This window comes from Sylvia atricapilla, chromosome 2 (assembly GCF_009819655.1).
Source record: "Sylvia atricapilla isolate bSylAtr1 chromosome 2, bSylAtr1.pri, whole genome shotgun sequence".
In the NCBI taxonomy this organism is placed as follows: Eukaryota; Metazoa; Chordata; class Aves; order Passeriformes; family Sylviidae; genus Sylvia; species Sylvia atricapilla.
Genome location: NC_089141.1, coordinates 110,187,287 through 110,199,739, shown reverse-complemented (window position 1 = coordinate 110,199,739; position 12,453 = coordinate 110,187,287). Strand labels below are relative to the sequence as shown.

The following is a 12,453-nucleotide window of genomic DNA, read 5'->3' as shown; positions in this document are numbered from 1 at the left end:
ACACTGCCAGTCCCTCCCATAAGGTTGAATTTGGCCCATCACCAGAGTTTACTGACCTGGCTGTGAGCACCTGTATCACCTCCAGCTTGTGCACATCACACTGACCCTTGGAAGGTCTTGATTTCAGGTTGGGAAAGGCAGGAAAGGGCAGGGAAATATCTCAAATCCACAGGACATGAGGCTCCATCAGCTTTTCTGCTCACAGAACTACTTTTTTCTTTTTTTATTTACTGGCTTTCAAAGCTTGATGAAAGACCTTCATGAGCAGATAATTCAATGCAAAGTGGATGATGCCCTTCAGTGTTTCTTAAACACTTTCTTGAGTTGATATTCCAGGAAACTACCAATTATCATTTTGATCCCTTTAGGATTAAACTCGGGGAGGATTAACTAGGATAGCAAGATAAGAAAACAAATCCAAAGAAAGCACACTTTACAGAAGATTTTAAGCCTTCCACAAATCTGCACTTGGCAAGTTCAATGTAGTGCTGAATCAGACATGGCAGAACCCCGGGTAACCCACCTGTGCATGTGAGATCTCCATCTTAATCTTCATTTTAAACCCCAAACCAGACTGTTGCCATCTGCAGCATCTGAGCCAAGTAATTTCAAGCTGAATTATTACATTTCTAACTCTGAACATCCATCATTCTGCAAGCAGCCTAAAGGGAGATGCCCTATACCTTAACTTACACATTTTACAGTGGTCTCCCTCTAAAGCTGTCTGCCAATGGTAATATTTAAATCCTATGAAGTTTACTTTGTGTTTTCTGTAATTTGAAGTCTGCATTGTGTTTTGTTAACACACTGGGTTCCCAGATGAGGTGCAATAACTATTGTATGGAATAAAGTGCTGGAATAAAGTATGGAAAAAGGTGCTGCCACAGCACTGCACTTCTCATTTGCTGTTCCCTTGAGTAGCCTTATGTAACTGGCTCTGTTTCTGACATCACAGAAATGAATGCTATCATTTTCTAAAAACATTACAGATTCTACCAATATCCAGCACCAAGTGTTTGTATTTACCCCCGAGGTAAGCAAGCTGTACTCCAAAACTCCAACAAACCCCAGGGTTGTGAGGGGATGTGATGCTGCTCACAACAGAGAGGCAGCTCATTTTAGCCTCTTCAGCACACAACTGGGTACCACAGACAACAGCAATTTATTTCCCTTCTCAGGGCTTTTCTAAAAACCATAGCCCAGTTTTTCTAGAATGCCTGGCAGCCACAGACCAGCTTGACTTGCATTTAAGAGTGAATCTGAATACAAATTTTGAAAGCAGAATCCGTTACATGCTACAGAATTTCAGTTTTCTTTTATTACAATAGAAAGAGAGAGATGAGAAATAATAACATTAAAACTGGAACTTGGGGTGCATTCTGACACAGAAGAGTTATGAATGGCATAAGAGTTTTCCTCACAGTACAGTAATTCTTATGGATGGACCCAGAAGGATTATTTATTGAATAATGAACTGTTATCAAGGAATGAGAGTATTTTTACCCCATCTAGACAGCAAATAGACAACAAAGCCACAGACCATTTTGGAACCCGTTATCATTCTGCTCAAAGAAATTAAGGCTGTCATCTCTACCAGATCACCCAAGGTGTTATTTCGGCATCTAAAACCCAAGAGGTTTTCCCAAGTACGGGTTAATTCTCTCCCCCGCAAGGTGTTATTTGGGCATCTAAAACCCAAGAAGTTTCCCCAAGTACAGGTTAATTCTCTACCACCCAAGGTGTTACTTGGGCGTCTAAAACCCAACAAGTTTCCCCAAGTACAGGTTAATTCTCTCCCACCCAAGGTGTTACTTGGGCATATAAAACCCAAGAGGTTTCCCCAGGTACAGGTTAATTCTCTCCCACCCAAGGTGTTACTTAGGCATATAAAACCCAACAAATTTCCCCAAGTACGATTTCAGACGGGTTAATTCCAATCCCCAAAAAGGATTTTACCAGAGGAACTTCGGGGGGGGTTGGTTTTTTTTCAGTCAAGCCCAACAACTCCCGCCGCACAAAAAAACCCGCGAGCAAAGACGCGAGCAGTTGGGTGCCGTGGGGCTCTTCTACGCCTCGCACTCAAACGTTTTCAGATCCTCGAGGAGCTCCTTGGCGAGCGCCTGGAGCTCCGCGTGGCGGCTCTGGGACAGGGCGACGATGCGCTGGAAGGGCAGGGTGTCGCGCACCTCGGCGCCCGCCCGCGCCAGCACCTCGGGCTCCAGCAGCACCGACTGCAGCAGCCGCAGCGCGTGCAGGCAGACCTCCGTGTCCGGGTCTGAAAGCAGGGGGGAGAAAAGCATCCAGGTGTTGGTTAGGAGAGGGGTTGAAAGGGTGTATCAGGCAGATGGGGAATGATGGAAGGGTTGTGATGCTCCAGTGCTGCTTGCTGGTGGGTGGGTGGCTCTAGGAGGTGCCTGATGTCTTGGGGTCAGTGTTAGGTGTATTTTATTCCCGTGTGTTGAAACTGGCTGGGGAGGTGTTTTCTCTCATGGCTCTGGGGTGGGGAGGGGGGTGCGCCTTCTGTTAATGGCCCCCTTAAGGTGGGGCAGTGTTCTTTATCTCTTCCAGGACCCATCCTCCCTCCAAGGGGTTATCTGCTGTTAATGGGCCATCGAGGCTCACTGCAGGGCTGAGACAATTACATCATCCCACTGGGAGATGCTCCACCCAGTGGGAGGAGCCAAGTATTTCTACCTGGATATAAACCTGGGATTCAGAACAGCAGGACAGCCTGTTTGCACTGGATTTCCCAAAGAAGACTGGACCCATCTCACCACTGGACGCTTCTACAGGATCGTCTCTACTCTAACAGAACCACATCTGTCACTCCAGCAGGACTTAAATGGACTGCTACCAACACCCTGATCAACAGGGTGTCAGATCATGTTCTGACTCTGTCAGTGGGGTTTTTTTATTTCTTTGGTCATTTGCTTTTTTTCTACTACTACGTTTTTAACATTCCTAGTAAAGAACTGCTATTCCTATTCCCATATCTTTGCCTAAAAACCCCTTAATTCCAAAATTATAATAATTCAGAGGGAGGGGGTTTACATTCCCCATCCCAAGGGAAGCTCTGGCTTTTCTCTGGCAGACACCTGTCTTTCTAAACTAAGACACCTGAAAACCACATTTTTGTCCTCCCTCAGCAGCTTCTGCCCAGCAGTGTTTGCGAGGGAGAGAGAACCAGGAACCTTTCTCTTGTTTTCCAGATGTTGAAACTGCTGTAAAGCAGGGAATTTATCAACCTGAATTTATCCAGTTAGTACCCAGGATGTACTGTTGGGTGCAATCCAATTTAAGAGCAGAACAAACTGTATACCATGATTATTCAGACTTAAAAAACAAACAGACTAACAAATCAAATCTCCAGTAAATCATCAGGCCTTTCTTTAATTTCTTTTTATATGAGACTTTGAACTTCCTCAAAGCTTAGTAAAATATTAATTTTTATAAAATTTTCTAGCCACCACGTATCAACTTTCCAAGTGTTTAATTCATTCTGCACAAAACTGAAATGGGTATTGAAGCACTGCTGCTCAGGAATGTGCCAGGGAAATGCAGTAAAGACCTTTGACTGACTTAAGCCAGGAAGACATGTAATAACTCCAGTGCTAAGAACACAGGATGCATTTTTAATTACTGAAACATGAGGATCGTTACATTTTAATCATTTACAATGGCCGTTTTGCATTTAGTGGTTTACAGCTTCATCAAAAGCATGTGGTAGAAAGACTTCCTTATTCTGCATATTCCAAATGAAAACATCTAATATATTTTTACAGCTGAAGCAGTTATTTGTCCCACGTGCCATGCATTTTTAATGTGTTTTTCATTAGCATACCTAGTCTTCAGCAAGCTTTTGATAAAGGGTTGTGCAGAAAGGTTGAGAAAATTAATTCAGATCACTTTGAGCACAAAATCACCAGAGAGACCAAAATCTCACTGAAGGAGCATAAAACCAGTGTAGTGATGAACCAGAGTGCACTAAGTTTGGAGGAGGTATTTGGTGGGGCTGAGGAAAGTTCTTTCCTTTCCTGACTTATTTCACACGTAACACTGGTGACCTGAAAAAGGACTGAGGAGAATTATTCATTAAAGCATAAAGGTTGAAAGCACCCAGAGGGGCAGAGGACAGGACACTGAAGAAGACTCCAGATTTCAGCACAAAACTCACTGCTGAGATGGGGTTTTTAAGTAATTCCCAACAGCACAAGGCTGACGAACAATATTAAACATTTTGACATCTGAACTACACCCAAAAGCCAAGCACGCTCTCTCTCTCTCCTCCTATTTTCCATCATAAATGGAAACAATCAAGTGTTAATCTCTTAAGAAAAGAGTTCTTCTTTCTCCTGGAAAACCAGCAGAGTGGAGTATAATCTGAGGACGAGGTATTGTCTAAACCCCCAAAAAAGTGCATTTTGTCCTTTTCTGTGCAACAAGAATTCCAGCTTTGGGCCTGCTGGACAATTTTTAACATGTCAAATCAATAAATGCCCCCTGATTAGTGCTGCACACCCATGGCACAGCCACTCTTATTGCTGATACCCAGGCTGAAGGCCCTAAGGAGTCTCTTTCCATCATCATCTCCAGCAGCACCTGCAGGTGCAACTTTCTGAGTGATGAGCAGTCAGAACTCTTGGGAAAATGCTGCAGCTCAGCCTCACAGACAGCAAGAGTTTATGTCCAATCTCCTGGACAGCAGCACTCCAGAATCCTTTTGAAAAACACCTGGGTACAAGCTTTGGTTTTCAGACTTATTCTGACCTAATCAAAACATAAAACCCTTGAATTTGTCCTCCCTTGCATTCCTTTCTTGCCTCCATTCCTTTAACATTGTGTATTTTTAATGCCTATTTTTTTGCCTGATACTGTGCTCAAACTCTGCACACATCACTTCCCCCTTTTCCTGTTCTTAGGATTATTCTACATTTATTCACAGGAAATAGCAACCACAAACTACAGCTCAACTAGGTAAGAAGAAAGAAGCTATGGGGAGTGAAATCTATGTAGTTCATTTACAGTCTTCCTCTGTGTGACATTATTCCCCCACAAAATAAAGCCACTAATACTTTTAATGGCTTGCAGTACTGCTGGGAAGCTTCACATATGTAAGATGAAAAGAGCTTTGTTACTAATACTGTTACAGGAATCAATATTAGTATTATTTGCAAGTGTTTAAAGGCTGTAGAAATTAAAGAATCGATCAGGGGAGAAGCCTCAGCAGGAGAGCCAAGAAAATGAGGATCTGTAGGAGATCAGGAAATTACTTCCAGCTTGATGAACAAGAATGTTTTCCAGTAAGAGCAGAGAGGTTCTAGGAAGAATCTCCAGCAGCAGCCAGGGAAGCTCAACAGCTTGAGTCACTCAAATCAAGAACAGATTAGGCACGTGGGCATCCAGCAAAGGAAGGAAATGATCCTGCACCAGAAGATGACTTAATACACATTTAACCTCAGATTGCCATTGTTTTGAATGTATTCTGAGACGTTCTGAGTTAAATAAATACATATGCCTTAAAATACACTCCCTGAGGATTACATGTGGTTTTGAGAATACTACTTATTGAGAATAATCATGTTTCCTAAGAGGATTTAAAAAAAATACCAGAGAAATCTTTCTCTTGTCTCCAATATCATTAGGGACGTTTTCTAAAAGCCCTGTCTACAAAGCACTCAGAGAAATGTAAGGAATCTTCATTATTCAGCATTATATTTATGTCAACAGCTTCCAGATTTAGTCATTTCTACACTAGCTGAGTAACATTTTGTTTGTACAAGATCAAAAAAATCCTTTAGCTGTAATCAAATCACTGCATCACATCCTCCCAACCACCAGCATACACATCTCCAGCTACAATTTCCAAACTATCACCATTATTTCTGGAGAAGAGGGGGAGAAATCAAGCTGCTTGCCTCAGCCAGGATCACAGGCGTAGCGCAAACCTAGCACCATCATAAGGTGCTGATGTAATTTGAGCAAGGTGTTGAAACTGCTGGAGTTTGCTGACGTCCTGCAAGCTGCCAGCTCAGTTTGATGTCACTGGCTTTCAGTCACTGACAAAAGGCAGCTGATAACGTGGAGGGATTTTAGTCACATCTGTCATTAGCACCAGGCTCTCAGATGAACTGTCCCCTACAGCAGTGTTTAAGTAATTGCATTACATCAATGCTGAACAGCTTATCCACAATTGGCTCGGAGTTGTGTGAACTCAATTTACACGTGGCCACACCATCCCCTGGCCACCTGAATGCAAGATTTATTGCCAGCACACTGTTTACAGCTGTGCCTGTGTACAGAAGTTCACAAGGCCAAGTGCAAGGTCCTGCACATGGGTCGGGACAATTCCAAGCACAAGCACAGGCTGGGGGATTGAGAGCAGCCCTGAGGAGAAGGACTCAGGGCTGTTGGTGGATGAGAGGCTGGATATGAGCTGGCTGTGTGCTCTGACAGCCCAGAAAGCCAAAAGTGTCCTGGGCTGCATCCAAAGCACTGTGGGCAGCAGCGGAGGGGGGATTCTGCTCCTCTGCCCTGCCCAGGTGAGACCCCACCTGCAGAGCTGCCTCCAGGCAAGCTTACAATATAAGGAAAATATGGATCTGTTGGAATGAGTCCAGAGGAGGGACATAAGGATGGTCAGAGGGCTGGACCACCTCTGCTATGGAGATAGGCTGGGAGAGTTGGGGCTGTTCAGCCTGGAGAAGGCTTTGGAGAGACCTTAGAGCCTCCTTCAGTGCCTAACGGAGCTCCAAGAGAGCTGGAGAAGGACTTTGTACAAGGGAATGTAGTGACAGGACAAGGGAAAATTACTTTAAACTGGAAGAGGGGAGGGTTAGATTAAATATCGGGAAGAAATTCCTCACTATGTGTGTGATAAGGCACTGACACAGGTTGGCCAGAGAAGATGTGGATACCTCATCCCTGGAAGTGCTTAAATTCAGGTTGGATGGAGTCCAACTATCTTCTGAGCAACTACTGGAAGGATGTCCCTGCACACAGCAGGGGAATTGGAACAAGATGCTCTTTAAGATCCCTTCCAATTTAAACCATTCTATGACTTCCAAAAAGCTTCCCATCACTGCTGTAGATATTATTCTGTTCAAGTTCTGTCTGATTCCAGCAGGAAGGAGAGATCTGCCTCTCAGCCTTTTCTTGTAATGAGCCTGTCAGACTATCTGTGTTCAAAGCATATCCAACAGAGACAGCCACAGCCATGGCTTCCCCTGGGTAAGATCCCTTTGCATTGCTGATGCTGGCAGCATCTGTAGCAACACAGTTTTCCAGACATTTCTATACTGTTGATAGGTCTGAGGAGACAAGAAATGTTGTGATAAAAATGCTCTGAGGGGAAGGAGCAGGAAGAACACCAAGATTTGCTGCTGCAATTCTTACAGACACAAATGCACTTTCTCTCTGCAAAATTTTTGCCCCAGCTCCTGTGTTACAGCTGGGTTTCTATCAGTCTCCTGCCTGGCTGTTCCCACATGTAGTTCAGCTAAGGAGAATTCCCCACTCTCCTACAGACACGTGTTTGTCATGGTTTTATCAGGGAAATCCTTGAGAGACTCCCAGGATGCAAACTGAAGCAGGAATTCAGTCCCCATTTGCCTGCCTCCACTCAGGGGATGAGTGTACAGGAGCTTGCATAGAGCTGGTGGGTAACACTGCTCCTCCCAGAACATCAATTTGCATGAGTTGATAGGCAGGGCAAGGACCTTGTCAAGAAGCTCCTGCTCAGATGGCAAAGACAGCCCAGAGCTCCATCCAGGCAGGCAGCCGAGGATGGAAAAGCATGAGCATGGAAAAGGGCAAACATTCCATGAGACTTGCCCTGGCCCCTCTTCCAGCCTCCCAGATAACTGAGGCTCAGGGAACTCTGCGTCAGAGCTGACATCCCTGCAATTACCCAAATGGATGTGGTCTTAAAGGGCAATCCTCTCCTTAAGATTAATTTAATCAGCTGAAGAACAGCATGGAGATGAGTCAGGGGAGGTTTAGGCTGGCTATCAGAAGGTTTTGCAGCCAGAGGGTGGCTGGGCACTAGAATAAGCTCCACGGGGAAGTTGTCACAGCCCCAAGCCTGCCAGAGTTCAAGGAGCATTTGGAAAACATTCTCAGGCACACAGTGGGATTCTTGAGATGTTTTGTGGGGTCAGGAGTTGGACTCAGTGATTCTGATGGGTTCGCTCCAACTCAGCATATTCTATGGTTCTGTGAGAAGAGGATGAAATTGTTGAGCACTTGAAAAAGAGGTTTTGATTTAGGAACCAAAATTTGTTTTAATACAGACATCAGTTTATAAATATGATGGTTCTGTTTGTTCAGATGTTTTTTAAATAACATGCTGCCATGCAAATAACCTGAAATTTCAAAGGCTCTCACAGCCATAAGGAATTCAGACAGAAGAGCAAGGCATTAGAAACCTTCAGAGTTAGTCATGAAAAGCAAATATTGAGGGTGCAGGCAGCAAAATGAGGATGTGCTTTATACAAGCATTTCTAATAGAGACCATCATTTGCAAAGAATTTGGATAAACAAGGTTGGATTTCCACATGGAACTGTGGTGGAGGAAACTGAAGGGCAAGATCTAAAATTAGTCCTATGTCTCTTTTGTGTTTTGTTTAATGAAGCACCTGGAGCAATTTCCCAACTCTGGACAAGAAATGTCACTGACAAAGTGTCTCTGAATTCCATGCTTTCTCAAGTATCCAGAGACAAATTTTTTAAACTCCATTCAAAGAAAAGCAAACTGGGAAAAAACCAAAATAAAGATACACGATGTAAAAGAAAACCCAACCAACCAAAAAATCTCATACAAACAGAGAAAGTAAGGAAAACTCTAGACTCCTTTTCTCCAGCACTCATTTGTTGGCAGATTCTGCATGATCAAAAACTAAAAATATTAAATTTAGTCTTTATTATTAATACCTGAGCTGATTGTTTCTTCTTATTCTTCAAAGATCCTTGGCAGAGTAACATTCCAATCCATGTCTTTGGGAGTTACAGAATGGAGGCCTTATTGCATCTTTAGATGGAAAACACCAGGAAAAAAAAATACTGACAAATCTCAGGTGGATTTCTACCCAATATGATATAGGCTTCTTTTTCTGTGGTTGAGGACAGGGCTTCTTTAAATCTGAAAGTTATGTGAAACCCTCAGCCAGGACACCAACACAGGGACAGCAGCTGATGGAGGAAACTAAAGCTGCCTGTTTTGTCCAAGATGGGAACAGCTGCTCTGCTAACAAATGGTGCTCCACAAGAGGAGAACTCTATTGATCTCACAGGCTGCTTCACAGACAGAAATCTGAGTCACCATTCATGTGCTTTATGCTGGCACCAGGCTGGGAAGGTGTAGGCAGGCACAGCTGATACCTACACAGAGGATTCAGTGATCAGTGTCAGTTATTAAAGAGTGTCCATCTTCTAGAAAGTTTTAAAAAGGCAGAAAAAAAAAAAGGAAGAAAAAGACAGCCCACCTCATGAAGGGTTAAGACTACAGAGACCTGCATTATCTTCAAAAACTGTGTAAAACATTTCTTTTTCTCCTATCATCAGTACAGCCTCCAGCAGAAAGAGCTATTAAGAATTCTTGTTAGTGGACATGAAGTCACACCAGCTCATTCGAGTTTCCCAAAGACAGTAGGACAGTTTGCTATTAACATTCTTACTCCTTACTTAGGTACTTAGGAACCTTTATCAGATTTTTTTTCCCTTCTTTCTCTTCCAATCAGTGTATTCAACATCAAGGCACATTTCTGTCTCTCCAAAAATGCTGTGAGACAACTTGAATCAAATCCCACTTTGCTTCAGATACAACGAAGGGAAATAAAGACAATTGAGTCAATTATTTTCTCTCTTCATTTAATGGAAAGGACATTCTTCTTCAGGGAACAAGGATGGGCAGACACTGAGAACTCAGAGAAGGAATTTGAGGGATTTATCAGGTGCATAAAAGGCAGTGGGAGAAAGATGGGCCTGATGTACAGGCTGAGGTCGTGCACACTTGTAGAACGACAATGGAAAAGCAAACAGGATGATTCTCTGAAAATAAAAAAAAATAAATCAGAGGATGATTTCTGAGGCCTCTCTTAGTTGGAATGATGATAAAAGCATACAAAACTGGAAAGCTGAGTCATGTCATAAGCCTTAATCAAAACAGGCTTTGAAGAAGCTTCCTGCAGGCAGGCAGCGGGTCCAGGATACTCTGCCAGCACAGGGTAGTGCTCTACTCTCCTGCATGGGAAAAACAGGACTTTACACTGTAGCAGCTCCAGGCGTTCAGGAGCTGAATCCTGAAGATGCTGGTCAGGGAAATAGGAGAGGAGCAGGAGTGGGAGGAAGCTACTGAAGTTTCCAAGTAGAGACATTTAGGAATAGATTAAATGCTGGAAAACTATGGAGATCTCACACAAAATGATGGGAACAAGACTGGATCTTGGATGTGACCCCTCATCTGATATCCCAACCAGTCAGCTCTCTCTATTGACAGTAAGCAGACTTCCTCCAAAGTCACAGATCTGAACCTGCAGAACTGCTTTATCTGAGAATCTTCCTCCCTTGCTGTAACTGGAGAAGTTTATTATCAAAAAGTCAAGGAATTAGCCATGATCATCCTTCTTTCTACAACCCAGTCATAAACAACTAGCACTTCCAAACTGCACAGTAGCCTACTTCTTATTTCCATTAGTAACTGCAAATTAATTATAAATGCTTCACATCTCATCCTCTTACTTCACCTAGGAGCCTTTTTCAGACAACAGACTGCAGCAAATTATTATCTTTTTTGTGTTATCACAACAATTGGAAGGGCATATTTGGGAACTCATAGTCAGACAGGATTTTTTGAGGGTGTTTTGGGTTGGTATCTTTTGCTAGAACAGCTTATGTATGAATTAGCCATCATAGATTAAAAGGAAAACCTGGACTAAGACATGTAAAATTTTAAAAGCAGAGCTGAACAAAAGACCATGTATTTGATGTCCTCTAAGGAACCCATTTTTATCAAAATATATTAAAAAAAGCCCTACAGAAATGGTGTTTTCCCTTACAAGGATTACTTAATTTCCTGAGACCTTGGAAAAGAGAGCCTATGGCATTCCACAGCAGGAAATTATTTGATGAAAAGCTTGAGCAGCTACATTTTCTGTAAAATAGTTAAGGGAACCATGAACTAGACAAACAGCTTTCAGCTTACCAACCCAAACCAAAGCTTTTTCAAAAACTCAGCATCAAAGTAACGCCTGGAAAAATCAGATGCAATCTCCCTCATTTCAGCTGCTCCAGGTATTTACCAGTCGTACTTTAGCAAGGTTTTAGCAGCACAGAAGGGGATAATTAACCTCCACAGTCCTTTCTGCAACACCAAATCTCCTCATAAATCTTGAGACAGCCCAGGCAGGGCAGTGTCACAGCTCTGTCCCCCTGCAGCTGCCAGCCCAGTCCAACGCACGCTGCCAACGTCAATCCCTGCTGGCTGCTGCACAGGGATTTGAAGCCTCCCAAAGAGCAGAGCCTTGATGTCACTCATGTACCTGACAGTGACAACACAAGTCCTTGACGTCCTTGGAGCCCTGCACTGGCCAAAGGCATAGCTGGGAATAGCTCTCCAGCCCTGGAGCCCTAAATCCTATTAGAGCACAAGGCTTCTCTTCAGCAAGAGACACTTGTGCAATGGGTCAGTGAAGTTACAGACTTGGCTTCCTCCCCCAAAATGTGTACATTTTCCTTTGTTAATGGTAGTGAACTGATATGTATATTCCACTTAAGGTTTATTTTAAACGTGGTATGTGAAGACACAAGTGGCTCTTTATTAAACCACTTCATCAAATTTCTCCTTTCCCTATTCTTAAATCCACTTTTAAATTTTACATTAATGGAATACTGCACACAGTGCCAAAAATTCTGTGGGAAATACACATCTTCTCCCTGCAGCTATTTGGCCTTTCTGTTTACTTTTATTCTGTCAAAAACTAATCAGGTTACAGATATAAATTTCTGGCTTGTCATTTGCAACACCTATTGCAAATCTATGAAATCCTGAAAGTCACAGTTCACAAGGGTCTTAGAGCAACTTACCATTCAACAGCCACCAAAGCAGGGGAATAAAACCTGGACTTTCACTGATGTACTTCAAGCCTTTTAAGTTGATACTCACGTTGTAAAGTGACATTAGCATTAACCTAGAATTGAAAGAAAGAAGATGTGAGTGCCTTTGATTTCTTTGCATGCTTCAGCATCTTTTGCCATTTTTTACCAAGCATGTACCAATGCAGAAGCCTGTGCTAATAATTTGTATTTTGGTAGCAGAGATAAATCTCAAATTATGTACAAGCAATGCTTTGAAAACTTCTGTTTCTACTGTTAAATCACACATTCCAAACACATGGAAAAGAGTAAGAAGGCCTCAGTGAGGGGCTGGAACGTTCTTTGTTCTGGAGCCAGTTTGGCTAC

At 43.0% G+C, this 12,453-nt stretch overlaps 1 protein-coding gene across 2 annotated transcripts in view; it reads right to left on the bottom strand.

The window, feature by feature from the left end:
- Positions 1-2,055: 2,055 nt before the first annotated feature.
- The window catches only part of HSF2BP (heat shock transcription factor 2 binding protein), a 28,919-nt gene continuing 18,521 nt past the window's right edge, over positions 2,056-12,453 (bottom strand). Inside the window, exons 6-7 of one of the 2 annotated variants that reach the window (XM_066314110.1) lie at positions 12,079-12,182; positions 2,056-2,275 (exon numbers count right to left, since the gene is read on the bottom strand). In XM_066314110.1, the coding sequence (XP_066170207.1) occupies positions 2,067-2,275; positions 12,079-12,182 (313 nt within the window). In that variant the 3' untranslated portion in view covers positions 2,056-2,066. Of the gene's footprint in view, positions 2,276-9,729; positions 10,045-12,078; positions 12,183-12,453 lie in introns of those variants that run through there. The other variant, XM_066314111.1, reaches the window with a different exon arrangement.